The sequence below is a fragment of the Citrus sinensis genome, chromosome 9 (genome assembly GCF_022201045.2).
Source record: "Citrus sinensis cultivar Valencia sweet orange chromosome 9, DVS_A1.0, whole genome shotgun sequence".
Lineage (NCBI taxonomy): Eukaryota > Viridiplantae > Streptophyta > Magnoliopsida > Sapindales > Rutaceae > Citrus > Citrus sinensis.
In genome coordinates, this window is record NC_068564.1 from 7,040,567 (window position 1) to 7,067,462 (window position 26,896).

The 26,896-nt window shown below is 41.5% G+C and overlaps 5 protein-coding genes across 5 annotated transcripts; 2 read left to right on the forward strand and 3 right to left on the reverse strand.

The window, feature by feature from the left end:
- Positions 1-1,076: 1,076 nt before the first annotated feature.
- Positions 1,077-12,317, reverse strand: LOC127899775 (uncharacterized). The gene is made up of 2 exons (XM_052433877.1): positions 1,726-12,317; positions 1,077-1,604 (listed from the first exon to the last, which is right to left on the reverse strand). The coding sequence occupies exon 1, from the start codon at positions 12,305-12,307 to the stop codon at positions 7,457-7,459; it is 4,851 nt and encodes a 1,616-aa protein (XP_052289837.1). The 5' UTR covers positions 12,308-12,317; the 3' UTR covers positions 1,077-1,604; positions 1,726-7,456.
- On the reverse strand, positions 1,246-3,608 carry LOC102618287 (probable LRR receptor-like serine/threonine-protein kinase At3g47570). The gene is made up of 3 exons (XM_052433921.1): positions 3,554-3,608; positions 1,726-2,433; positions 1,246-1,604 (listed from the first exon to the last, which is right to left on the reverse strand). The coding sequence occupies exons 1-3, from the start codon at positions 3,606-3,608 to the stop codon at positions 1,246-1,248; spliced, it is 1,122 nt and encodes a 373-aa protein (XP_052289881.1).
- On the forward strand, positions 3,740-5,804 carry LOC127899798 (uncharacterized). Its single transcript, XM_052433922.1, has 3 exons — positions 3,740-4,319; positions 4,687-5,219; positions 5,616-5,804. Exons 1-3 carry the CDS (start codon positions 3,740-3,742, stop codon positions 5,802-5,804), a joined length of 1,302 nt encoding a protein of 433 aa, XP_052289882.1.
- A 1,516-nt stretch (positions 12,318-13,833) lies between the features above and the next one.
- On the reverse strand, positions 13,834-16,014 carry LOC107178529 (LRR receptor-like serine/threonine-protein kinase FLS2). Its single transcript, XM_052433923.1, has 2 exons — positions 15,303-16,014; positions 13,834-15,191 (listed from the first exon to the last, which is right to left on the reverse strand). Exons 1-2 carry the CDS (start codon positions 16,012-16,014, stop codon positions 13,834-13,836), a joined length of 2,070 nt encoding a protein of 689 aa, XP_052289883.1.
- Positions 16,015-21,309: 5,295 nt separating this feature from the next.
- LOC102616637 (probable glycosyltransferase STELLO2) lies at positions 21,310-26,480 on the forward strand. Its single transcript, XM_006489926.4, has 3 exons — positions 21,310-23,351; positions 25,149-25,275; positions 25,733-26,480. The coding sequence occupies exons 1-3, from the start codon at positions 21,670-21,672 to the stop codon at positions 26,198-26,200; spliced, it is 2,277 nt and encodes a 758-aa protein (XP_006489989.2). The 5' UTR covers positions 21,310-21,669; the 3' UTR covers positions 26,201-26,480.
- The last annotated feature ends 416 nt before the right edge of the window (positions 26,481-26,896 follow it).

Here is a 26,896-nt window from a genome sequence, read left to right on the forward strand (position 1 = left end):
TAGTAGGTTTTAATGGATGGTGAGGATTTGTTTATTAGTTGAATAAATGAATGGTTGTGATTAGTTTGTTTCATGTATAAATACCCCCTCTCCCATTTGGTTTAAACATCAAGTGAAGTAGCAAAATCTCTAAGGTGTAGAGAGTGAAAAATAAGAGTTGTAATTGGTGAGGAGTGTTGTTGAAGAAATAAAATAGTGTGTTTTATTTGTTAATTCTCCAACAATAACATCGAATTGAACTTGAACTTTCAGATTCATATAATTGTGAAACAAGCTCAATTAATTGTCTTCCCAGATAGTTGAGCTATGGAGGGGGAGTTAACACAGGAGCTGTTTGCTATGAGCAGGCCAACTGTTTGATAAAATGCATCAATGAACAAATTCCTGGCAAGCCGACGGTTCTACAGCATGGAAGACACCAACAACAAGGCATGATACTGAAAGGTCTTCAAGTCTCCAAAATCAGAGAAGATCAATGGACAAGATTGAGAGCCAAGCATCAAGGGTCAAGATTGATTGTAGAATAAAACAATAGTGTACAATTAATTCTTAGTCCTTACTAGCCGTAAATAATATACTTGATCTCTGTATGAATATGACATTGTGCTACCAATACAATTATTCTCTTTGCACTTTTTTTTTAACCCTTGGCTTCAGTTTCTGTAAATTAATCTCTTTCACAGTACTTCGGTACTTACGATTTTAACACGACAAACAAAAAAGCATAATTTTTTTAATTATTTCACTCTTATATATGTCCCAGTTGTCATTCTAATTTCTTTTTGCTATTTGTGTGTGGAAATAGAAAACAGAGGACAGAAGGCGCCCTCGGGATGAAGGAAAGGAATGTTTGAGCCTTTATGGGACTCGAACTTTTGCTCTAAACAAAAGTTGAGGACAACAAACCTTTCAATATATAGGTGTCCAAAGCATTGGGGGCAATGAGATACTTTTCTTGAACTTGAAGTTTTGTTTAATAAATTAAATCATATTCTTTAGTGTAGTTTGACTTCTTAAAGTGCAACCAAATCACTATTCTACCTAAACACATGCAAAAAAAAGAAAAAGAGAAAGTATAAAACAAAGATCATCAGTAGCATTTCTTGGAAGAACTAAATCAACTATGTCCATGCAAACAAGATGACTGCAACAGTTTTCTCAAGAAAAAAAAATCAAAGGAAAAGATATAAGGTTCTTACACTTATTACATGAATTCTATTTAACTATCAATGAAAGCAAACGAAATTAACTTAAATTTCCAATCCTTTTACTCAATGTGTCTCTTATCTTGAGTAATCCTGTAACAATATCTTTTGCATTAATCCTCTTTTCCGGTGATTCCATTGTACACTCCAGAGCTAAAATAAAGATAGACAACAGACATTGATCCTTTGCTGTAGAAAGTTTTTCCTCTCCACTTAGCAGAGTTTTGTCCACAACTTCCACTAATGAATTAGGAAGCAAGTCATTAACCCAACGCTTTAAGCTCAATTCTCCAACAAAAATTTCATCTGTGGGTTTTTTCTTGGTAAAAGTTTCCATCAACATAATCCCATAGCTGTAAACATCACTTTTTGTAGATACTTCTCCTTCAATGCCGTACTCTATGAATCAAATTAATTTCACAATTAGATAAATAATCAGTAACAATTTGATATGAGGATCGTAAAAATCAATGATTTAGAAAATTTAAAATGAACTAAAAAAAAGTTGTTTGAAGCAAACCTGGTGCCATATAACCTATAGTGGCAAGGGTTTTTGCTCGCATCATAGACTCATCCTCTCCTCTTAAAAGCTTTGCTATGCCAAAATCACTCAAATGAGCAACCATATTTTCGTCCAACAATACATTACTAGGCTTTAAGTCACAATGAATAATAGCAGTTGAATGATCGAAGTGGAGATATTCTAAAGATGATGCAACGTCAATCATTATGTTCAACCTCTGAAATATATTAAACACATAATTGCTAGAATGCAGCCAATCCCCCAAGCTCCCATTGGACATGTATTCTAGGACTAATGCTTTGAAGTCATCGTTCGAGCAACTGCTGATAACTTTGATAAGGTTTCGATGGCGAATATTTTTTAACACTTCACATTCAGCCTCAAAACTCTTCAATGCGCTTGCACATTGCTGGTGAAACACTTTTATTGCAATCTTTATCCCATCTTCAAGTCTTCCACCGTAAACAGAACCAAAACCTCCTATGCCAATTATGTTGTTTTCAGAAAAATTATTTGTTGCTCGTAAAAGTTCTAAGTATGAAAATCTTCTTAGCGTTGCTTGTGATGACAAGATACTATCATTTGACAACACTGTGCTTCCCTTTCTACATTCAATAAGCTTAGATTTGAGAGCTAGAGTGATTGCTATTGCTAGAACAATACTTGTTGATGCGGAAATATGCGCGCCCTTGGACCGACCAGATTCTGTCACCAACGTTTGTGTTATCAACTGTCACTTGAACCACTGGGGTTGGAATTGTTGATGCGGGATTCCAGTTCTCCTCGTTCTATGACCAGGATTTCTGCCCGATCAACTTCTTCACGACCAGAAGGTCTTCTCGTGAGGCTTCTTCTCCAGAGGTTCCTGCGCACACAGACAAGTCAGAGTACGCCGGTTGTTTTCCCGGCGCAAACCCTCCGACGCTCAAGTCAGATATGAAGGTTCCGGGAACGCTCGCCACAGATCTTATGGCTTTTTCGTGGTTTTCTCTTCTTTTGAATTTCTTTTTTAATCTCAAAAATGCTAACCCTTTTACCTTCGTTGGCTACCGTTTTATAGGCTTCCCCTGAATCCCAGTCTTCCGCTTTTTCCCAGACAGTATGGGACTCTGACTTCTGCGTTATGGGCAAACGCGAAATCTTGCGTGTTACGCCACGGTTCTGGGGAAAGCGTGGCTGTCGTGGTTCTGTGAGATCTTGCGTGTTACGCCACGGTTCTGGGGAAAGCGTGGCTGTCGTGGTTCTGTGAGATCTTGCGTGTTACGCCACGGTTCTGGGAAAAGCGTGGCTGTCGTACCTAGATTCTCGGGCTGGGGAGCCCGTCTTGCCAACTGCCGTCGACCAGGTCTCCTCGCCTCTCGACCTCTAGCCAGAATGGCCTTATGCCTCTTACAGGAAATTGGCCTCGTGGATGCCGTGCTTGTGGGTGAGCAGGATATTTCTGTTCCTGTTCCCCCGCGCACCAGGCTTTTACGGGACATATCGGTTCGCAGAACTCTGCCATCAGATATCCGCTCACCATGCCTGGTCTCGTCGACGTATTTCTCCTAAACACCGGTCCCCCAGTTTCTGGTGTTGGGTAATGTAGTGGACCAGCAGTAGAAACTCGTTAGTACTCGCTCGCGTGGGATCGAAAAAAGCTGCCAAGAGTCATGTCGCATTTAATTGCGGACGAGGTGACGTGGCAGAAATCCCCCCCTCCATTTGAATTTCGAACCGACGGTTACGAGACCCTCGGGATTCGGCACCGTTAAATGCTGGCAACCCAAGAGTCCGTCCTCATTAGGAAAACCAAATCCTCTCAAACGGCATATTCATCATTCACTCCGTCTCCGTCTCTGTCTCTCCGGCAAAGAAGTTCCGGCATAAAAGGCCTCCATCTCTGACTTTCACCGACTGAACCATTACTTCAGGTATTTCTTCTATCTCCTTGGTCTCGGATAGTTGTAGATAATTTCTCTTCTCTTCTGTTTGGGTAGTAGTTGGTGGTGTTGTGGTTAGAGCTTAGGGAATGTCGAAGTGTAAGGAGAAAGTCGTTGAGATTGATGACGACGAACTAAGTTTCCTGCCCGGTCTGCTCACTGATCCTGCTTTTGACCCCGGGATCCCCTTAGAACCCATCAGGTTTAGTGTCGGGACTAGTGCTAGGAGGATGTCCCCCCAAACAACTTCCACGAGCGGAAGCAATGGCGAGGAGGGATCTTCTGGCTCCGAGGACACCTTAAGTGAGAATGGGGAAGGTGACTCTGGTGAGGTGTCTCCATCTGGAACATCACGACCAGAAGAACGGGGTACAGTAGGAGGCAGAGCCTTGTCGCGCGATTATGCCATTGATTACATGACGTGCACGACCTCGTTTGATGAGCTCAATGACCTCCGGCTTAGGTATAGCATTCCTGGTGAGATACCTCTCAAGGTCCCAGGAAAGAAGGATGCTCCCAGCCGGCCTCCCAGGGGATACGTTACCCTGTTTCTAGAGAGCTTTAAGTACGGGCTGAGGTGTCCCTTGCAACCCTACTTTGCCCGGATACTTAACGGGCTAAATCTAGCTCCTGGTCAGCTGAATCCCAATGGGTGGAGAGTGCTCTCTGGTCTGTTCATCTTGTGGGACAGATGTTGCCAAAGCGAGCCCACAGTTGATGAGGTGAAGCACCTGTACCAGCTAAAGAGCAGCCCCAAAGATGCCGGCTGGTACTACTTCCAATCTAGCACCAAGAGCCGGAAACCCATAACCGATCTTCCGACCGGTGGTGGTGGGACTTGGAAGAGAAAATTCTTTTTTGCTGGGGGTCCTTGGGGTCAAGTTGCACAAATAGACGGGAAGGATTGTCGCGTCCCACCCCGTTTCACGGTCCCAGGTTGCCTGCTCGCTCTAGATGTCTTGCATCCATAATTGTTCTTGCTCTCTTTTCTTCCTTTTTTTTTTTGTCTCTAACCGAGTGTCTGTTTGTGTTGTAGTTTCTTGGGGTGTCCACTTCCCGCTTGGACCTGACCAGCTCAAACAGGTCGAGGCTGTACTAGCCAATTCCTGCTCGAGTCGAGAACTGTTAACTACATACAACTTGCTCGAGTCTCGCTTGATACTTCCTGGCCATAGGATGGAGGACGCTGTGATTGGGGCTCTGACCCGAAAACGTTCCCGACCTCCAACCACGAAGAGGGACCAGAGTAAGGATGCCCCTACTGCAAAGCGGGCCAACATCGTGCAGCAGGTCCCACCCTTAAAGATTTTACCTTCTGCTCCTGTGAAAGTCGGGGAAGCTAGTGGAGCAGCCACAGATCCTGCTCCCTCTTCTCCTCCTGTCGGGCCTCGATCTCGCTTACCTGACAGCCGAGCAGAACACATGATCCCTTACCTCAATGAGTTAACTAAACTCGTGAGCAAGAAGGACCTGGAGGACTTTGATGGCCACACCTTGGGTGAGCTGGTGGGGGCCATGCAGCATAGCGCTTTCCACCTCAGCTGCATGACCACCTATTACAAGGCTAAGGTTGGCCGCTACGACCGGAAGATGAAGGAGGATATTCAATCAGCGACGACCAGAGCTGACGTTGCCGAGAAGAAAGCAGGGGAGCTGAATCTCAAGAATCTGAAGCTGATAGAGCAAGAATCACTTGCTCAAGCAAAAGCCATTTCCCTCGAGGAGGAGCTCACCAAGGTCAAGGGGGATCTGCAAAGGCAGAAGGCTATGTATGAGGCTCAGCTCGAATCTCTCCGCGACTCCCACCGAGCTCAGGTCGAGAACTTGGAGAGGGAGGCTGACCACCAGTACGACCAGGGACTTCGGCATTCCTATCGTTGCATCATGGCCGTCCTTGGGAAGCAACACCCTGATCTGAAGATGGACGACCTTGCAGCTGGTGTTGCTTAACACATGGACGAGGAGGCGGCCAAGGAAGATGCCGGTGGGGTAGAGCCGATCGTGGTCGAGGAGGAAGACTCTCCTCCTCGTGCAGTCCCTGCTGATGTTGGCGAGGCGAGCACCCCCCCGGACGCAACGGGTGATACCCCTCCTGCACCTGTGGAGGTTCAGCCGACCGATGCTGCCGGGCTTACTGATCCACCATCTTCCTGATGTGTCTCTTGTATTGTAACGAACAATGTTCATGAAGATTATCCCCTCTGTTAGTTATTAACAAATTAATAAAAATGGTTTTTGATTACTTTCTTGTGTTGTAAGTGCGAATTAATTTTCGGTTGAGAATCTACTTATCTTTGTCTGGACGAGCAGGTTCTGGCTTGGCTCATGGTTTTGCCACATGCCTTAGGGGATTCTTCAATGCCTGGGATTCGGCTCGCCTTCACGCGGTCGAGCAGATCCTGGCACGCTTGGCTTCTGCCTCGCCCTAAAACAGGCTTTGAGACTTTGTCGAGCCTTTGCATGCCTTGGATTCTTCGAGGATTGGGATTCTGCTCGCCCTCTCGTGGCCGAGCAGATCCTGGCATGCTTGGCTTCTGTCTCGCCATAAGACAGGCTTTGAGACTTGGTGAGTCTTTGCATGCCTTGGATAATTTCTTCAAAGCTTGGGATTCTGCTAGCCTTCTCGTGGCCGAGCAGATCCTGGCATGCTTGGCTTCTGTCTCGCCATAAGACAGGCTTTGAGACTTGGTGAGCCTTTGCATGCCTTGGATAATTTCTTCAAAGCTTGGGATTCTGCTAGCCTTCTCGTGGCCGAGCAGATCCTGGCATGCTTGGCTTCTGTCTCGCCATAAGACAGGCTTTGAGACTTGGTGAGCCTTTGCATGCCTTGGATAATTTCTTCAAAGCTTGGGATTCTGCTAGCCTTCTCGTGGCCGAGCAGATCCTGGCATGCTTGGCTTCTGTCTCGCCATAAGACAGGCTTTGAGACTTGATGAGCCTTTGCATGCCTTGGATAATTTCTTCAAAGCTTGGGATTCTGCTAGCCTTCTCGTGGCTGAGCAGATCCTGGCATGCTCGGCTTCTGTCTCGCCATAAGACAGGCTTTGAGACTTGGTGAGCCTTTGCATGCCTTGGATAATTTCTTCAAAGCTTGGGATTCTGCTAGCCTTCTCGTGGCCGAGCAGATCCTGGCATGCTTGGCTTCTGTCTCGCCATAAGACAGGCTTTGAGACTTGGTGAGCCTTTGCATGCCTTGGATAATTTCTTCAAAGCTTGGGATTCTGCTAGCCTTCTCGTGGCCGAGCAGATCCTGGCATGCTTGGCTTCTGTCTCGCCATAAGACAGGCTTTGAGACTTGGTGAGCCTTTGCATGCCTTGGATAATTTCTTCAAAGCTTGGGATTCTGCTAGCCTTCTCGTGGCCGAGCAGATCCTGGCATGCTTGGCTTCTGTCTCGCCATAAGACAGGCTTTGAGACTTGGTGAGCCTTTGCATGCCTTGGATAATTTCCTCGGTTTCAAGCGAAAGAAATTCCTCGACGTTCTATTAATGGCCGGATTCGGCTTACATGAAATTGTTTGGACATAAAGCGTGAAAGATAAACCACAATGAGCATGAGCAAAAATAGCTTTCAAATGCCAACAAGTCTCACTGGAAGTATTTTCGGAGGTGTGCTGCGTTCCATGGGCGTTTCACCTCGTGGCCGTCCGTGCGAACCAGCTTGTAAGCTCCGGGTCCCGCTATCTGCTTGACTCTATATGGCCCTTCCCAATTCGGTCCCAGCACTCCTTGAGTCGAATCTTTGGTGCTCTGATTCACTCTTCTCAGTACCCAGTCTCCGACCCCGAATTACCGTATGTTCACCTTCTAGTTATAATATCGAGCAACCCTCTGTTGGTAAATGGCTGATCGCTCGGCTGCTTGCTCCCTCCTTTCCGTTAGCAGATCAAGATTCAAACACATCTGCTCGTCGTTCTCCTGCTCATTGAAATGACCTGTCCGGTGTGTGGTCGTCCCTATCTCAGCCGGCACGACCGCTTCATGCCCGAAAGCCAAAGCGAATGGTGTCTCCCCAGTTGCGGTTTTGTGGGTTGTTCTGTATGCCCATAGCACACCTGACAGCTCGTCAACCCACGCACCCTTTTTTGCTCCAAGCCTGGTTTTCAAAAGTCTCTTGATGGTCTTGTTGGCTGCTTCTACTTGTCCATTCGATTGAGGGTGAGCAGGCGAGCAATACTTCAGCTCTGTCCCGAGGTTCTGGCAGAACTCTCTGAAGCTGTGATTATCGAACTGCCTGCCATTATCTGTTACCAAGGCATAAGGGATCCCGTATCGACAGACCAGGTTTCTCCACACAAAGTCTGTTGTTTTCTTTTCTGTGATATTGCTAAGGGCTTCTACCTCTATCCACTTCGTGAAGTAATCTATAGCAACTATTGCATGTGTTGCTGCTCCTCGTGCCTTTGGCAATGGGCCGATCAGATCAATTCCCCATTGAGCAAATGGCCAGGGGGAGGTCATGGAGGTGAGCTTCTCTGGTGGCTGGTTAGAGAAATTTGCAAAACTCTGGCAGCTTACACAACTCCTGGTCTTCTCTTGCGCATCCTGGTGCATTGTCGGCCAGAAATATCCCTGCCTTAGAACCTTGTGGGCCAGGGACCTCCCGCCAGAATGATTCCCGCAAATTCCTTCATGTACTTCTCTCAGTACGTAATCTGCATCGTCCTCATCCAAACACCGAAGGAACGGTAGTGTATATCCTCGCCGATACAGTACCCCATCAATCATCGCGTATCTCGAAGCCTGGGCTCTAATCTTGCGAGCTCGCAGCTTATCTGGTGGTAATACCCTGTCTCTAAGGTATGAGACTATCGGGTCCCTCCAAGAGCATTTTTGTTCTATCCGCAACACCCCCACATTCTGATCGATACTTGGGCTGGACTTCACCTCCAGAGGGACCGACTTTGGCATTTTTGGGTCGGCTACTGCTGCCATCCTAGCCAAAATGTCTGCTCGACTATTCTGCTCCCTGGGGATTTGTATCACCTCCACTGCTTCGAACTTCCCCATCATCTGCCTGACTATCTTCAGGTACTGCTCCATCTTCTCCTCTCTTGGATGGAATCTTTCACTGACATGATTTGCAACCAGCTGGGAATCAGTTCTGATCTTAACTCTGTCTGCTTTCACGGCCTTAGCCAATTCCAAACCTGCTATCAAGGCTTCATACTCTGCCTGGTTATTCGTGGCTGCAAATTCCAACTTTACAGCATAAGAAATCTCCTCCCCCTCTGGGCCTTCCAAGACAATCCCTGCTCCTGAACCCCGCTCCCCTGATGACCCATCCACAGACACCTGCCATACTTGAGTTTCATCATTGCCTATAACCGCATCTTGTTGATCTAAGCATACTTCGGGCTCTGTGAATTCAGCTATGAAATCGGCCATTGCCTGGGCTTTTATCGCAGCGCGGGGTTTATATTCTATGTCGAACTCGCTCAGCTCTACAGCCCACTTGACGAGCCGACCAGAGGCATCTGGCTTGTGCAGAGTTTGACGCAATGGCTGGTTTGTTATTATCGAGACCGAGAATGCTTGAAAATATGGCCTCAACTTCCGAGCAGCAACCACAAGGGCAAGTGCCCATTTCTCCAACGGCGGGTATCTGGTTTCAGCGTCGAGCAGGGCCTTGCTGGTGTAGTATATCGGATACTGAACTCCTTCTTCCTCTCTCACCAAAACAGAACTGGCGGCCCGATCCGATATCGCCAAATACAGATATAACTTGTCCCCATCCCTTGGTGTGGACAGCAGCGGAGCTTGCTGCAAGTATTGCTTCAAGTTCCGGAAGGCTTCCTCGCATTCTGGGGTCCATTCTGTTTTCTTTCCCCTCCTTATCACTTGAAAGAATGGCTGACACTTATCTGTAGCCCTGGAGATGAATCTGCTCAACGCCGCCAACCTCCCCGTGAGGCTCTGCATCTCCTTCAGGTTACGAGGAGACGTCATTTGCACAATCGCCTGGATTTTCTCGGGATTTGCTTCAATCCCCCTATGGCTCACCATGAATCCAAGGAATTTCCCTGACTCGACCCCAAAAGCACACTTCTCCGAGTTGAGCTTCATCTTATACTTCCTCAAAAGCTCGAATGTCTCCTCGAGGTGTCTGACATGTTCCTTCGGGATTTTGGATTTGGTGATCATGTCATCCACGTACACCTCCATGGTTTTCCCAATCAACGGCTTAAAGACTTTGTTCACCAGCCTTTGATAGGTGGCCCCAGTATTTTTGAGACCGAATGGCATTACCCTGTAACAGAACAAACCTTGGTTAGTGATGAAGGCCGTGCTCTCCTCATCCTGCTCGTACATGGGGATCTGGTTGTATCCCGAGAACGCGTCCATGAAGCTAAGCAGACCATGTCCAGCCGTTGAATCTACTAGCTGATCGATCTTTGGTAAAGGGAAGCTGTCTTTTGGGCACGCCTTATTGAGGTCTGTGAAATCCACACACATCCTCCACTTGCCGTTTGCCTTCTTTACCAACACCACATTCGATATCCACTCAGGATAACTGACTTCCCGAATGAACCCTGCTCTCAAGAGCTTCTCCACCTCGCCATTTATAGTCTCATACCTCTCCTGGTTGAAGCACCTCCTCTTCTGCCTTACTGCCCGGGCACCTTTCTTTATTGCCAACTTATGACATGCTACCTCAGGGTCAATCCCGGGCATGTCTTCATGTGTCCAAGCAAATACGTCAGCATGAGCCTGTAAGCATTTCACCAACTCCTGCTTTTGCTCTCCCTTAAGTCTCGACCCAATTATGATCGTCTTTCCCGGGTTCTCTGGTCCCAGGCTTACTGTTTCCAGATCCTCTACAGGTTCTTGTCTGCCCTTCTTGTTTTCCACTCGGGTATCGAGGGATGTTATCTGCAGTGCTTCCCTTGCTGCCGAGGAGTAGCAGCTTCTTGCGATCCTCTGGTCTCTTCGTACCACTCCTACTACCCCGTTCACCCGGTACTTCAGAGCCAGATAATGGTTGGACAACACCGCTTTGCTCATCCTTAAAAACGGTCGACCTAGGATCATCTGGTAAGGACTTTCTTCATCCACTACGACAAAGTCCAGTATCATTGTTCTTTCGGTCGGGGAGCTCCCAATTGTGATAGGCAGCTCGACCACGCCCAGAGGGACCAGCTTCCCTCCTCCGAATCCCTTCAAGGAGGTATTGGTGTATTCCAACTTCCGGTCGGCTATTCCCATCTCTTCCAGGGTTGACCTAAATAACACATCAATTGAGCTCCCCGTATCAATCAGTATCCGATCAAACTTCTTGCTAGCGACAGTAGCCTTGATGACTAAAGCATCCTCGTGGGGGTATAGAATCCCTTCCTCATCCTCATCCGTCCACATGATCGGCACTTGCCTGACTCTTGCTCGTTTGGCTGCTGGGGTGCTGAAGAGTACCTCTTTACTGGTCATGGCGTACCTAGCATAATTTTTTCTCGATCTGTTGGAATCTCCGGCCAATGTTGGGCCCCCAGCTATCATCCTTACTGCGGGCTGCTCGCGCCTCAAGTTTCTACCACTCTGCTCCCCTTCACCTGTTGTGGCCTCCATCGGGAATGTCCCATCTATAAACTCGTCCAGGTACCGATTTCTCATCAAATCTTCGACCTGGGTCTTGAGATTTCTATAATCTGCTGTGGTGTGGCCATGAGTGCCATGGAACTTACAATAACGTCCTCTATCCCTCCTGTTGGGTAGCTTCGTTATTGGTGTAGGGGGGTGCAGCAGCCCTCGATCCTTTATGGCCTCGTACACCTCATCCAGGGACATCTTCAAGGAAGTGTACCATTCATAGTCCGGGTTCTGGTCGATCAGGTGCACTGCTCTTTCTTTGTTTGCCCCGCTCTGAGTTGGGGGCGGTGGAAGTACTTCTGGTCTACTCGCTCTGCTATCGTGGGGAAGACCACCAGATGCCGACTCATGCCTTCTCCAAGGCTCCTTAGCTGGGGAACGAGGAGGTTGCGCCCTGCTGCGCTGATACTGTGGTGGCCTCTGATGAGGCTGGTAAGCAGTCACCCGACCTCCTGCTCCACCACCGGAGGCCTGGTGGTCCCTCCTCCTGATCGGCCCATTCCCCGGTAAGGCTTTCTTCTCTTTCCTCCCCAACCCTTCTAACTGGTCTGTCTTAATCCGTGCAGCCTTCTCCTCTTCAATCTCGATGTCTCTCTTAGCCTGTTCGTATGCGGCTGCATACGTTTGAATCGCTGGGCTTCTCAGATTGTACCACAGCCTTCCTATCTTCACCCCTTCCTTCAATCCCCTTAACGCCTGAGGGTGGTTGAAGGCCCCCAAGTCGAGGACAGCCCGATGAAACCTCTTGATGAATTCCCGAAGGGTTTCTTGCTCCCCCTGTTTCATGCTTTTCAGCTCCATCATGTCATCCCCCGGTGCCATTGCCCCACTAAACTGCTCCGCGAATTCCTGGCACATCTGCTCGAAGGTTTTAATGCTGCCCCGAGGAAGTTTCCTGTACCATTCTCGTGCACGTCCCTCAAGGGAGAGTGGGAACACCCTGCACCTTTGGGATCGAGATAATCTTTGTACCCCGGTTATGTCGTTGAAGCGCTCTATGTGCACCAGCGGATCAGTTCTTCCCGAGTATCTGAGGTCTGGGAGGCGGAAATCTCTCGGAATAACTGCCCTCATGATCTCTGCTGCGAGCGGTGATTTCCGTCCAGCATTATCCTCCAACCAGGGGCTCTGTTCCTTCCTTGCATGTCGTCAATTATCTGCGCTAGTCTGCGCACTTCCTCCTCCAACTGCACTGCACGACCAGGGTCACGTGCTGCAACTTGATCCCGCTCTTGCTCTACATCATGCACGTGTTGCCTCAACTCTGTTTCCTCTGCATTCACCACCCCGTCGTCCTCGTCACTAGTCTGTCTTGCATAGGACTGCTCTCGTTCTCTATGAAATTCTCCCCGCAGAGGTACGTTACCCCTCTCACCACCGAATCTCCCGGTGGTTTGACTTCTCCCCGCACTATCGGGACCTGGTGCCACTCCACTGCCTCTCACCCTTCCCTCTTGGGTTACCCCTCGCTCGCTCCGCAGCTCATGCAGGATGGTTGTCAAGGTTTCCATCTGCTTTTCCATCCGTTCCATCCGGTCGAACATGACTTTTTCCCGTGCCTCACTGACTATCTCCCTCAGCGTCACGGAATCGTTAAGCCTCCTATCACCCCCTTGTGCACTACTTCCTCCTGTCTCCATCGCTTTTCACTTGCTTCACCCCTCTCCTTGCTATCAACAGAAGCTTTTTGTTCTGTTCCCCACAGACGGCGCCAAAATGTTGATGCGGAAATCTGCTCGCCCTTGGACCGACCAGATTCTGTCACCAACGTTTGTGTTATCAACTGTCACTCGAACCACTGGGGTTGGAATTGTTGATGCGGGATTCCGGTTCTCCTCGTTCTACGACCAGGATTTCTGCCCGATCAACTTCTTCACGACCAGAAGGTCTTCTCGTGAGGCTTCTTCTCCAGAGGTTCCTGCGCACACAGACAAGTCAGAGTACGCCGGTTGTTTTCCCGGCGCAAACCCTCCGACGCTCAAGTCAGATATGAAGGTTCCGGGAACGCTCGCCACAGATCTTATGGCTTTTTCGTGGTTTTCTCTTCTTTTGAATTTCTTTTTTAATCTCAAAAATGCTAACCCTTTTACCTTCGTTGGCTACCTTTTTATAGGCTTCCCCTGAATCCCAGTCTTTCGCTTTTTCCCAGACAGTATGGGACTCTGACTGCTGCGTTATGGGCAAACGCGGAATCTTGCGTGTTACGCCACGGTTCTGGGGAAAGCGTGGCTGTCGTGGTTCTGTGAGATCTTGCGTGTTACGCCACGGTTCTGGGGAAAGCGTGGCTGTCGTGGTTCTGTGAGATCTTGCGTGTTACGCCACGGTTCTGGGAAAAGCGTGGCTGTCGTACCTAGATTCTCGGGCTGGGGAGCCCGTCTTGCCGACTGCCGTCGACCGGGTCTCCTCGCCTCTCGACCTCTAGCCGGAATGGCCTTATGCCTCTTACAGGAAATTGGCCTCGTGGATGACGTGCTCGTGGGTGAGCAGGATATTTCTGTTCCTGTTCCCCCGCGCACCAGGCTTTTACGGGACATACCGGTTCGCAGAACTCTGCCATCAGATATCCGCTCACCATGCCTGGTCTCGTCGACGTATTTCTCCTAAACAATACTCAATGGCAAAACAATCACAATGAGAAGTATCTTTTTCCTTGATTTATGTTCTGTCCTAGGCTTGCTAAGTTTGCATGGTTGGACTTGAAGATTTGGTAAACCACACAATAACTCATTTCCCATAAATGACTCAGCTGTGAAGTTGGTAAAAATTCCTCCACTAGGAATCTCACCTTCAAGTTTATTGAAAGAGAGATTTAACTCTAGAAGGTAAATGAGTTTCTCCATGGATGTTGGAATAGACCCAGAGATTTTATTTTTTGATAAATTCAAAACCTCCAAACTTGTCAAGTCACCAAATGATTCAGGAATTGGGCCTTCCAATCTATTATATGCTAGGTCCATAAATTGAAGATCTTTCAGTCCTCCAATTGTGGCTGGCATATCACCCGATAAGTTATTTTCTGATAAATTTATTCCTTGAAGCACCTTCAAATTACCTACGTCGAAAGAAAGAGTACCAACCAAGAAATTTGATGAAAAGTCAAAGAACAAGATGTATTTTAGGCTCCAGAAAGTTGAGGGAATAACAGAAGTAAACCTATTGGACCCTAAGTAGAGAGATCTTAGAGAAGTGAGATTACTTAGGCATGAAGGTATAGATCCTGAAAGCTTATTGCCAAATAAGACCAATTGATCCAGCCTTGCTAGATGGCAAAGCTCATCTGGGAATGAACCTACCAACTTATTGAATGCAAGATATAAGCCTTGGAGTTTCTGCAGTCGGCCAAATGTAATTGGAATTGGTCTAGTTAATTTATTTCCTTCTAATACTAAGGTCAACAAGTTGCTTAAATTGCTAATTGCTTGAGGAATGTTGCCACTAATACTGCAATTGGCGATGACAAGTGTTTCCAAAGACTTAGAAAGATTTCCTATTGAACTTGGAAGGAAGCCGTCAAGTGGATTGCCTATTAAGACTATGTCTCTTAATTTCTTGCAATTTGCCAAAGAGGAAAGAAAGCTCAATTTTGAGGTTGAAGATTTCAAGTAATTATTAGGCAAGCTGAGCCTCTCAAGGTTTCTTAAATTACCAATTGTGTTTGGAATGAAGCCCGAAAATTTGTTATCTCCCAACGCTAGAACGGTGAGCTTAGAAGCATTGGTGATGGAACTAGGAATGGTTCCAGAAAATCTATTATGTGACAACTCAAGAAACTCAACAGTTGGAAGTGAAAGGTCTATTCTTGATGGAAGACTTCCGGAGAGAGAGTTATTCATGAGGATAATCACCTTCAGTGTTGACATGTTGAAGATTGGAGCTGGTAACACACCAACTAGGTTGTTCATTCCAAGCACTAAAACCTCTAGATTTCGAAGATTAGCGATTTCGTGGGGTATCTCACCTGGTAAATTAACATAGATGCAAAAAATCTCAGTTAAAAGATCTTGTCTAAAGTAGTCAAGAAAGATAACAAGTGAGAAATTAAAATATTTACATAGTATTATGAACATACCGTGGAGTTTGTTGGCGCCGAGATATATCCCTTTGAGCCTAGTCAAGTTGCCGATTTCTTTTGGTATTGCACCGGATAAATTATTGAACTGCAAATTTAATTGTTGCAGTTGTTTGCACTTTGATAAAGCAGAAGGAATTTTGCTATGAAACATGTTTTTGTCCAAAAAAAGGGCTTTCAAATGAGGAAGATAGTTGCAAATATTTTTCGGAAGCTCACCAGAAAGTCTGTTATTGGTCAAACGAATGTCTAATATTGAAGACATGTTGAAGACGAAGGAAGACACTGAACCAGAGAGCTGGTTATCAGTGAAGTCAAGAAATTTTAGCGTATGCATGGTGTAGATGGAGGAGGGAACGCTTCCAGAAAGCTTGTTATGACTAAGATTAAGCGTTGTGAGTGAAGAGAGGTTTCCAAGTTGAGGAGGGATGGTGCCTTGTAGATTGAATTGAGAAATATCCAAGGCTGTGACTCTATGGCTATTGACATCACAAGCGATGCCAATCCAGGTACAAACAGAGGTATTCGAGGTCCAATTATGGGCAAAAAGGTTGGTTGGATCATAAGTTATATGATCTTTCAGGGCAAGAAGAGCTTGTTGGTCTGTGGTAATATTGTTGCTTGCTGCTGCTGCTGCTGCAACAACCAAGCAAAGAAGCAGGAAGTGGGTTAATGACACAGTGATCATACTGAGACTAAAATTTCTCTCCATGAAAGATTGCTTTGTTTGTTACCGGTTAATTTGGTAATGCAAGGTGTTTCGCTTGCTGAAGATATATATAATGCAAATGTCAATCTCGTGGTGTTTGTGATTGTAACTAAGCGAGACTGGAAGAGATGAACCGGCTGGTAGTATTCACATCACTCAGTGCCGGTCAATTTAGGTACTTGTTTTTACATCATGGCGTCATCTCATCAAGTCAAGAAGAAAATGATGCATTAGTTTTGCTATCAATGCTCAATTGTTATTATCTTCTTTCTTTGGAGAGTTTTCTGTAGCCACAAACTTGCATTTTAGAGAATTGATTACACAGGTAAGTGAATAGTATAGAAATTAACGTATTTATCTGTGCGTGGGGTCATGATTTTCTCTTGATATGATTTTTCTGACTAAATATATTAACATGATTGATAGTTAGTAAATAAATATATAATAAATAAGTAAATATTGATTGTACACTAATAAAAGTACATTTTTTTCTAAAAATCTTTCAAAACTCAAATATATAAGATTATAAGAGGATCCTTTCCGATGAGAATTAAGTTTATATATATTTCCTCTTGTATCTTCAATTTCAAATTTTAAGGACCTATTGATATAAGTTTGAGTAGTCAAATATTGATATTTTTGTATTTAATACTATATTAAGTATTAATTATTATTTTTTCTTTTAAAGGGAGGGTATATGCACCCATAAAAAATGCCATCGCAGAAGTTTTTAATTAATTTTTTAGTAAATCGGAAAAAAATTAATTTTTATTTGCTAAAAAATTTTTATATTGCCAAAAAATAACCGCAATAATTCTTATGGACCGATTTATCTTTGACACCCACTTCTGCAAGCACCCTTTCTCTTCAACTTCTCCTTTTTTTATATATATATATTGCCACTTCTGCAAGCACCCTCTGTCTTTCTCCAAATATTTGATAATTAAGGTTATTTTCAACAACCAAAAAGTTAAATAAAGCAAAAAAATTGAAGTAGTTTTTGTATGAGTATAATGTACAAGTCCTTTTACTTTCCATAAAAGCCAAGAGTCGAAAGTCAAAATTGAATTTCAGCAAGGGAACATTATTACTGTTATCGTTTATTGTTTTTTTCCATCATTTCAGCAACTGACAAGTAAATTTCAAGTGATGTATCACTCATCAGTATTGCTGTAATGATTGTAATCGTCAATTAACTCATCCCTCTTAATTTTTATATATATATTTTTTTCAACAAAACTACCTTAAATCAAAGATGTCACAATTTTTTTTTTAAAAAAGCATCCGAAATCATCAAAACCTAACTGTAATGATCATGGTCATACCTGTATATTTTACAATAAAAACTGCAAGTAACTTGTTCTTCCTCCACACCTGTGCCATATAACATTAAAGAGGGTCAATTTTATTGGCAATGAGATTTCTCTGCTTCATTCTATTCTCTGTTTGCTATTCAATCTCCGCAATGAGTAAATGAAGAGTTTATTGTAACTGAATTTTCTCAATCACAGTAATGTGTTACTGTTATTCATCATAGGAGATCATCTTATAAGTTATAACATTAGATTCCCTGAGAATTAGCATTACATTAAACATAGTGAGCCATCAAATCTAGTCTTTGTTAAATTGGCCCTTCTTTCAACTAAAGCTAACGTAACCAAAAGACTAGAGTCATCACTGGATGGTCTAGAAGACAGTAAGTTTGTGTGCGTTGCTTAATCTTTTTAACACCATCACTTATGGCAGGTATCTTGACTCTCTGTATAGGTAACATAGTTGAAAACCAAAGAAAAAAACAAAAGGTTTCCTCTCTCTTTCACTTGAAGTAAAAGCAAAAGCAAATCCGGGGCTGAGCTTATCAATCACAGTACTATAAAAGAGCTTACCATAAAATTCAGCTTAATACTAAATTCAAATCCTAAACACTGACCTCTTTCCTATGCTCGCATTGTATTGGTTTTGAATTCAGTTGCAACTCATTTGCCAAAACTTTTTCGCTTGCCTATTTTGCTCAGAAAAATAAAAGAATTTTTATACATACATTAACTTTTGTTCCACATGAATTTAAAATGCGCATATCACCCAAACTTTAGGAAAAAAAAAAGATCAAAAATAGTTTATTAAAGTTTGGTCTTTTAGCAATATTTCAAAACACCCTCATACGAAAATCAATAATTATGTATATACATAATGTACCTGCGTTTTAAAATACGAATTTGAAATTATAAAATAATATTGTACCTTGTGAGTGCATCAACAACCACCAGCTTCACCAATCCGTTAAACAACCCAATAAAAAGTGAAAATTAAAATAGTAATTTATAAACAAATTAAAATAATAATAGTAATAATCAATAGCCTTGTTCAGTTTGTAGAAATGTATACCGGTTAAATGGTGCGAAGCCAGTGACCATCATTTTGAGTCAAACTGCAGCCTAGAGTTCAAATTTTTCTGTCTGAAATTAGTAGTACTGGATTAGTATTTACGGGTTACCAAGCAGAAAATAAAAGAAAATAATATGTGCATGTTTAATTAATAAAGATAAATGACGAAAATATATATTAAATAAGCAATCACAAGACGTAATAATTTTTATGAGGAAATCCTTGATCTTTATAAGTCTCGTTTGAGATTGAGGTTAAATGTTAGACAGTTATAACTTAAAAGTTACAACACTAAAGTATTTGGTAAACAGTAGATGCTGTATAACTTAAAAGCTAAGTTGATATAATTTTATACTTATATAATAAAAAAAATCTGTATATCTTCACTAATTTTGTCAAAATTATTATTTAACAATTATATTCAGGACATAATATTAACTTTTATTTTATAATTGCAGTTTTTTGCTAATATTAATTATAATTTAAAAGATATAACATCTCAATACTAAATAAGACCATAATTTAGGGAAAAAAATTCTCCACATATGATTATATTCACGTGCAAATGAAATAATCACTATGAAAATAACGTGAGTTTATAATGATTCAAGTACACTTACGAAGCATCGCACTTGTAAACACTTTGCATCTAAATTATATTGCATCAACCCTCACAATCCTCGCAAATGTTTTTCCGTGCGAATCGAACATTGACGTCTCTGCATGTGATAAAATAAGAGTAATAGGATTATGGGTGTGTGGGTAATCTTCTCAGATTTAACACTTTACCATCTCAAAGGCCTCACATCAATAAATTTAGACAAAGGTTAAAAATGAGAGAAGAAAATAAGCTTGCTTGTTTCTTCCAATAATGCCTCGGTCAACGTGAAGTGAACGAGAATTTAACACACCAACGTGTACCGGATTACCCAGGATTCCAACCTCTCTCCAAATCCATTTCTATCTTAATCTACAACTTTTTTTCTTTTTCTTTTTTTTTAAATGGCTATCTTATCTACAACTTAATTCCATTTATCACCTATCCTAATATTTTCGACCCAAGATTTTGATAATATAAGTGACTATTGAATGATAACTATTAATCGTTACTCAAATTAATAGAAACCAAATTAGTCATTTTTAATCTTTTATTTTTCTTGTTAGGGTTAAGAATTTAATAGAACTCAAGTTAGTCAATTTTTAGATTTGGATATAGACCACCCACGATTAATCTAGAACACAAACGATTCTCTATTTTAAATTGAAGAAACTCTGTAATGGAGCAAACACACGATTTGCAATTTACAATTTGAAGACATTAGTTGGATCGTTGGATAGTAATTCACTTTACTATGAGGAGGGGTTCGAATATTTTCATATCATTGTTAACAAAATATTTATAAAAAAATGTTTAAAAATAGATTTGACTAGTTATATTGATCACAATAAAAAAAAATTAAAAAAAATGTACACTTAGAATTTTTTATTAGAACTTGTGTTTCTTCCATCAAAATAGAACAAGTTACTCGCAACTAGCTTGCTTCGCAATCTGATATCATGTTAGATAGAATCAAACTTCGATCCTGATCAGGAATCAAGATCAACATTTCTCTACTGCCTAATGGTAAATCCAATGGTCCAGATTTTTCTAGAAAAATAAGATACGGAAGTGATCGCCACACGACAGATAAGCAGGTTCCGAATCTGACGAGCTTAAAATTGTTATATATTCTCTCTAATCAATCTGCACCAGAAGAAAGCCTACCTGCCATTTGCCAAATAAATATATATTATTATTACTCAATCAATTCAATCCAATTGTCTTTTAGTTCTTAAAAAAGAAAAAGAAAAGAAAAATTCAATCAGTCCAACCAACCATGATTATTTTTTTTAAACATATATTTGAGACACTTTTTTCTTATCGCTAAATACTTCCTTCTTTGGCAACAATAAATAATGTTTTAATTAATCCTAAAATGGATTTTCTATTTATTAATTAACGTAAAATAAAAATATATGTTGATGGAGTTTTTTTTAGAAGATATCAAGCTACTATAGACAACTTGAAATCTTGATATTTATAAAAAATATCAAGCTAATATAGACAACTTGAAATCTAGATTATCCAAACTATTAATGTAAGTCTTTTTTTTTTCTTCACTTATGGAGTTTCTTTCTTCTTTTTATAATAAAAATATAACTTTTGTGATTAATTTTCAGGATTTTGATAAGAAGCACACAAGATGCATGTCAATTTTTCATTGGAGAGGTTGGGGGATGGTGACACATGTCAATATAATGATAATGCCTCAAATTTTGAGTTAGATGCATGCGTTTAATATTTGTGGCTAGTGACATCCAAACTAAATCCCTAACTTTTATCACCTTCGCAAATGAGGATAATTTTGAATTTGTATCAAATTGACCCCTAACCCCAACTCAAATAAACGAAATATCCGAATAACATTGAATTTTGAATAGTTAAGTTAAAATTTAGAGGATATTTTCGTAATTAATATGAAGATTTATCATAAGCGAGTGAGTTCGAGTCCTCACAACTATAGATACTTAATTTTTTTCTAAAAGTAGGAGTATTTTCCTTAATGCAAAAGTAGTGATTACTTATAGAAAAAGGTAGTTTTAGCCATGCCACACTAAAAAATATTTTGGATTAATTCTAATATATTTATAACTATGAAATATCATTAGTATTAGTTATAATTAAGAAAATCAATATTAAAATTAATTTTTAATAAGGACCTAACTGAAACAAATGGACAAACTGGGCCCTTAATTTAAAGAACTCCAAAGCACCAGGAACTCATTAACTATTATCCCATAATATAATTTTTATTTATAAACTCATAAAATGTTCTATATATTTTGCATATTAAAAAAAATGAAAATTTATATATTAAGAAAAGTAGAAATGGAAAAAACTCAACAAATAACAAAAAGAAAGAAAAGAAGCAAAAGGACTGACAGTGACCCAGCGACCTCCCACCCCACCAAATTAGCAGCGGTTGTAACATTACATTGAAGCTTAAGAAACCTCAGGCCATTCTTGTCGGCAACCACATGCTCGGTTCTTTTTTTACATTCAAAACTTCAAACACAAACCAAAGCTGAAACTGCAGCAAGACTTTCCACTTGTGTTTCATTTGAGACCAGACACAGTAACCCAAGATTCAGTCAATCTTTCTTGCTGTAGTGCATGTCTGTTTTTGTCTTTCTTTGTTTTCTGCCATTGAATTTGAAGCGTCATCATCATCAATGTTGGTCCAAGACCGCACACTCCCTAAGTCTCCAAAATCCCAGATCAGAACTTCATCCCATCGCTTCTCTGATTCGAAATCCCTTGATTTCTCCACATGGGTACGTGACAATTTGTTCAAAATCGTCACTGTCCTTCTCTTGATTGCCACCATTGCTGCTCTCTCCTTCCTTCGTAATTTCACTGACACTGCCAGTCTCATTCAATCTAAGTCTCAAGAACACTCCCCAAATGCCATCCCGTTGCCTGTTATCAACTGGAATTCAATCCAGCCCATTGCTGATAAATCCTCTGTGTACAGTAGGTTTGGATCAGAGAAATGGATTGTCGTTTCTGTTGACAGATACCCGACTGATTCGTTGAAAAAGTTGGTCAAGATCAAGGGATGGCAAGTGCTTGCAATTGGGAATTCGAGGACTCCCAAAAATTGGAACTTGAAAGGTTCGATTTTTTTGTCTTTAGATATGCAAGCCAATTTGGGTTTTCGTGTGCTGGATTTCTTGCCTTATGATTCTTATGTTAGAAAATCTTGTGGGTACTTGTTTGCTATACAACATGGTGCTAAAAAGATCTTTGATGCTGATGATAGAGGTGATGTTATTGGTGATGATTTGGGGAAACATTTTGATGTAGAGTTAGTAGGTGAAGGAGCTAGGCAAGAAACTATATTGCAATATAGTCATGAGAATCCTAATAGGACTATTGTTAACCCTTATGTGCATTTTGGGCAACGGTCTGTTTGGCCTAGGGGATTGCCGTTGGAAAATGTGGGTGAGATTAGTCATGAGGAGTTCTATACCGAGGTTTTTGGGGGAAAGCAGTTTATTCAACAAGGGATTTCGAATGGGTTACCGGATGTTGATTCTGTTTTTTATTTTACTAGAAAACCCAGTTTGGAAGCTTTTGATATTCGGTTTGATGACCGTGTGCCAAAAGTTGCCTTGCCTCAAGGTATGATGGTGCCTGTGAATTCGTTTAATACAATTTACCAGTCTTCGGCATTTTGGGCACTGATGCTTCCAGTTTCAGTTAGTACAATGGCGTCAGATGTGTTGAGGGGTTTTTGGGGACAGAGGCTTTTGTGGGAGATTGGTGGTTATGTTGTTGTTTATCCACCTACAGTTCATAGATATGATAAAATTGAGGCATACCCGTTTTCCGAGGAGAAAGATCTTCATGTAAATGTAGGTCGGTTGATTAAGTTCTTGGTTTCATGGAGATCAAACAAACATAGATTTTTTGAGAAGGTTTTAGAATTGAGCCACTCTATGGCAGAGGAAGGATTTTGGACTGAGAGGGATGTGAAGTTTACTGCTGCTTGGCTTCAGGACTTAATTGCTGTTGGTTACCAGCAGCCAAGGCTTATGTCACTGGAACTGGATCGGCCTAGGGCAAGTATTGGTCATGGGGACAGGAAGGAGTTTGTCCCTCGTAAGTTGCCATCTGTTCATCTGGGGGTTGAGGAAACTGGAACTGTGAGTTATGAGATTGGGAATTTGATTCGGTGGAGGAAGAATTTTGGGAATGTTGTGCTCATTATGTTCTGCAGTGGGCCTGTGGAGCGTACTGCTTTGGAATGGAGACTGCTTTATGGAAGGATCTTCAAAACTGTAATTATTTTGTCAGAACAGAAGAATGAAGATCTTGCTGTTGAAGCAGGCCAGCTAGAGCAAGTGTACAGGTATGTATAATTTACTTACGGTTATATGTTTCTTTCTTATTTTCTCTGATGGCCTTGCATTGGCTCTTGGACTTCAAAAAATTTTTGAGTTTCTTTTGTCATTAGGAAGATTGAACCGTCATTGTAAATTCGTGTTCCTGATGACGTGCCGAACGAAAGTTTAGAGTAGATTTCATCTAGGGTTTGAATGTTCGTTGCAGCTCTAGAACTGTTGAACCAGGTCCATGGACAAATTAAATGAACGTTTCAATGTCAGCCTGTGAAAGAGTGATTTTTCTTTCACAGACAAGTTACATAACTGCGAATTGATATTTGCAATAATTTTTGTTGTAAACGATCCCCATGCATAGAGCTCCCTCATTGCGAAACTTTTCCCTACTTGGCCGCAGAACCTTGTCTAACAGACTTATAGCCTAAGATTTTAGTAGAAAAATAAAATTTATATAATATACTACAGCATATAAGTTTAACACCAACAGCATAGTTCTTGTGGCTGCTTGAAAAGTGTTGAAATTTTGCTTTAAACTCTTATTCTTTTTGGGGCTTTCACTCAGCATCTGCATCACTTCTAGTTTTCCTACTGAGTTGGCTTGGTGGCCACAAAGGGCGGTTGGAGCGATGGGGGCCTATCCTGATCAAAAGTGATGTCTATCACCAGGTAGGTTGTCCCAAGTAGTGCCTTTATGGCATTATAAGTGCAGTATATCACCTGGAAGGTTGTCCCAAGTAGTGTCTTTATGGCATTATAAGTGCAGTATATCACCTGGAAGGTTGTCCCAAGGAGTGTCTCTATGGCATTATAAGTGCAGTATTAGTTGGCTTGAGCCATGCTATGGCTGGAAGCAGGATAATAAATGGCAGAGCACATAGATTGGTGGTGATGCCAAAATCTTAGTGACATGGTCCATAGAATATGAAGCATGAATGGAATATTGTGTTTGTTATTCTATTATTGTCGTTTAACTGTTGAAGTTTGTCACAATAAGGTATAGATATATGGGCTCCATTTTTTTAAAATGAACAATCAAGATTTTCACGAGGATGTCAATGTTAATTAATGATTGAAGGTAGCAAAAATGTGTAATATGGGCTGTCTGGTATACCAACATCTTGAAATCTAGATGAGGAACATGTTCATGTATGCTCGTGATTGAATTTACACAATTAACCATTTGTTTTCACTGTGATTGAACTTGTTTTGTTTGTCAAAACATGATAGAAATTGTAACAGTTAGAAAGATTAGTTATGTGGAAATCTCTTAACCAAAGTGTAGAGCTAAGCATACTTCAGTGCTTTACTTTTGTAGTTGAAGGTTAACTTCCAATATGAGTCTCCAAAATTAATGAAACAATTTCATTTCTTTCAATTACTGTGCATGTCAACTGAATCCTGATTTGGATTGGGATCTTGTACTTAAATTTTTTACTTGTGACATTCATTTTCCTGAATATGATGATTGAGGGAGTGGCTAAGCTTTAAGTACCTAATGCTACTCTTTTGACTCGATAAATATTATGGACGCCCATACATGTATTAGTTCAACTGTCTGGTTATTTTGTATTGACTTGGGTTCTAATTTCTTTCAAATTAAGGTTCCTTAAAAGAAACCTTTTGGTGGTTTCTTTGTCAAAATCTTGGCATATCTTACTGGTAAACAGGGAAAATGGTCAATGGTTAAATCATAAATGCTCTTTTTTTTTTTCTTCAAATATGGCTACATAATATCCTTTTTGACTGGAGTTAGGTGACACAAACCGTCAGTCATATTCTAATCATGATGTGATTCATTGTTCCAGGCATTTGCCCAAGATCTTCAGTCGATATACAAGTGCAGAAGGCTTTTTATTCCTTCAGGATGATACCATCCTTAACTATTGGAATCTGCTGCAGGCAGATAAGAATAAGCTCTGGATTACAGATAAGGTATTATATCTGCAACTATCCTCTTGATTTTTGTTCCCCACATTCTTTTATTGTTTTAATACTAGGCCTTAATTTATTAAGTATTCTCTTTCCTTCTGTTTTTTGCTCTGACATCACTGTTTCACGGTTGTAGCTTTATAGCTTCTTTTCTCTTGCACTTATCTGACAGGAAGCCATCTGTGCTAACTATTACAATGATAAACATATAATATCAATATTTGGGGAAAACTGGTTGTTCAAATCCTTGTTCTGCCACGATATTTAATGCTAATGATTGATCAAAATTATTTTAAATAGTTATGGCAAACCAAGTTACATGTATTGTAACTTACAACCGCACACATGAATAGTGTGTGGGCTGTGTGGTTGTAAGTTACAATACATGTAACTTAAGGGGATCCAATAGTGTTATTAGATAACCGTTCTCTCATTCTCTGGCAAATTAATGAAATTGTAGGTATCGAAATCTTGGTCTACTGTATCACCCAATGGAAAATCAGATTGGTATTCGAAACAAGCAGAGATGGTAAAAGAAGTTGTTAGCACAATGCCGGTTCACTTTCAAGTCAACTATAAGGAAGCTATCAGAAGTGACCAGAGCCTCATTATATGTAGTTCTGAGTTATTCTATATTCCTCAGCACTTGGCGGCTGACTTTGTTGATCTTGTTAATCTGGTTGGCAATGTGCAATTGCATTACAAGGTTGCCATACCAATGTTCTTTGTATCTATGGATTCGCCACATAATTTTGATTCAGTGTTTAGCACGATGGTCTATAAGAGGAAACCGCCTACTAATTCTTCAACCTTTTATTCTGCCGAAGCGCCTGCCGTTCACCCATGGAATGTGTCAAGTGAACAGGATTTCATAAAGCTGATAAGAATAATGGCAGAAGGCGACCCTCTCCTAATGGAATTATTTTGAAGGTAAGAACACCTTTGATACGTTGTAGAGTACCAAATCGAGAGGAGAAAGATACATGTACCACTTTGTAACTTCAATACAAAATCCTTTATTTTTTTATTTTTCCTTTATTTTTTTTTTAAATGAAGAGGAGGTGGGTTCCTTCTTTGTAACTTCTTTTGTAGATTGTATGATTCATTGATTGATGGGAGAATCCCTCCAACAAAAATGGAGAACTCATATGTTCATGAAAATGAGAAAAGAAAAAAAAAAAAGGTTACTGGCAATCGTTTGATTACAAGGTTACTGGCAATCGTTTGATTACAAGGTTACTGGCAATCTTAGTTTTAAATTTAAGTTGAAATCGACTGTAGTAGAACTTGAACTTGTCTGTTTGGCCTTCTAACAAAAAGTTCTATTAAAAAAAAGTTGCATAGCAAAATTTAGAGTTGGATAACAGCATTGACTAAAATCTCTGAAATTTTTATGGCAGCAGAGGGCTTTTATACTTCACCATTTTCTCTTTCAAATGATTTTCACTGTATCTACAGGAATTCATTGTTCAATTGACAATATTTTGCTTTAAATTGTCATATATTAAAGTGTAGCGTATGATGCTAAAACATTGATGCTTTTTAATTTGAGTCAAAGGCAGTAGCAGCATCTGATGTGATGTAAATTTTGAATTCCTGAAATTTTAGCCGATGTTCTGAATTA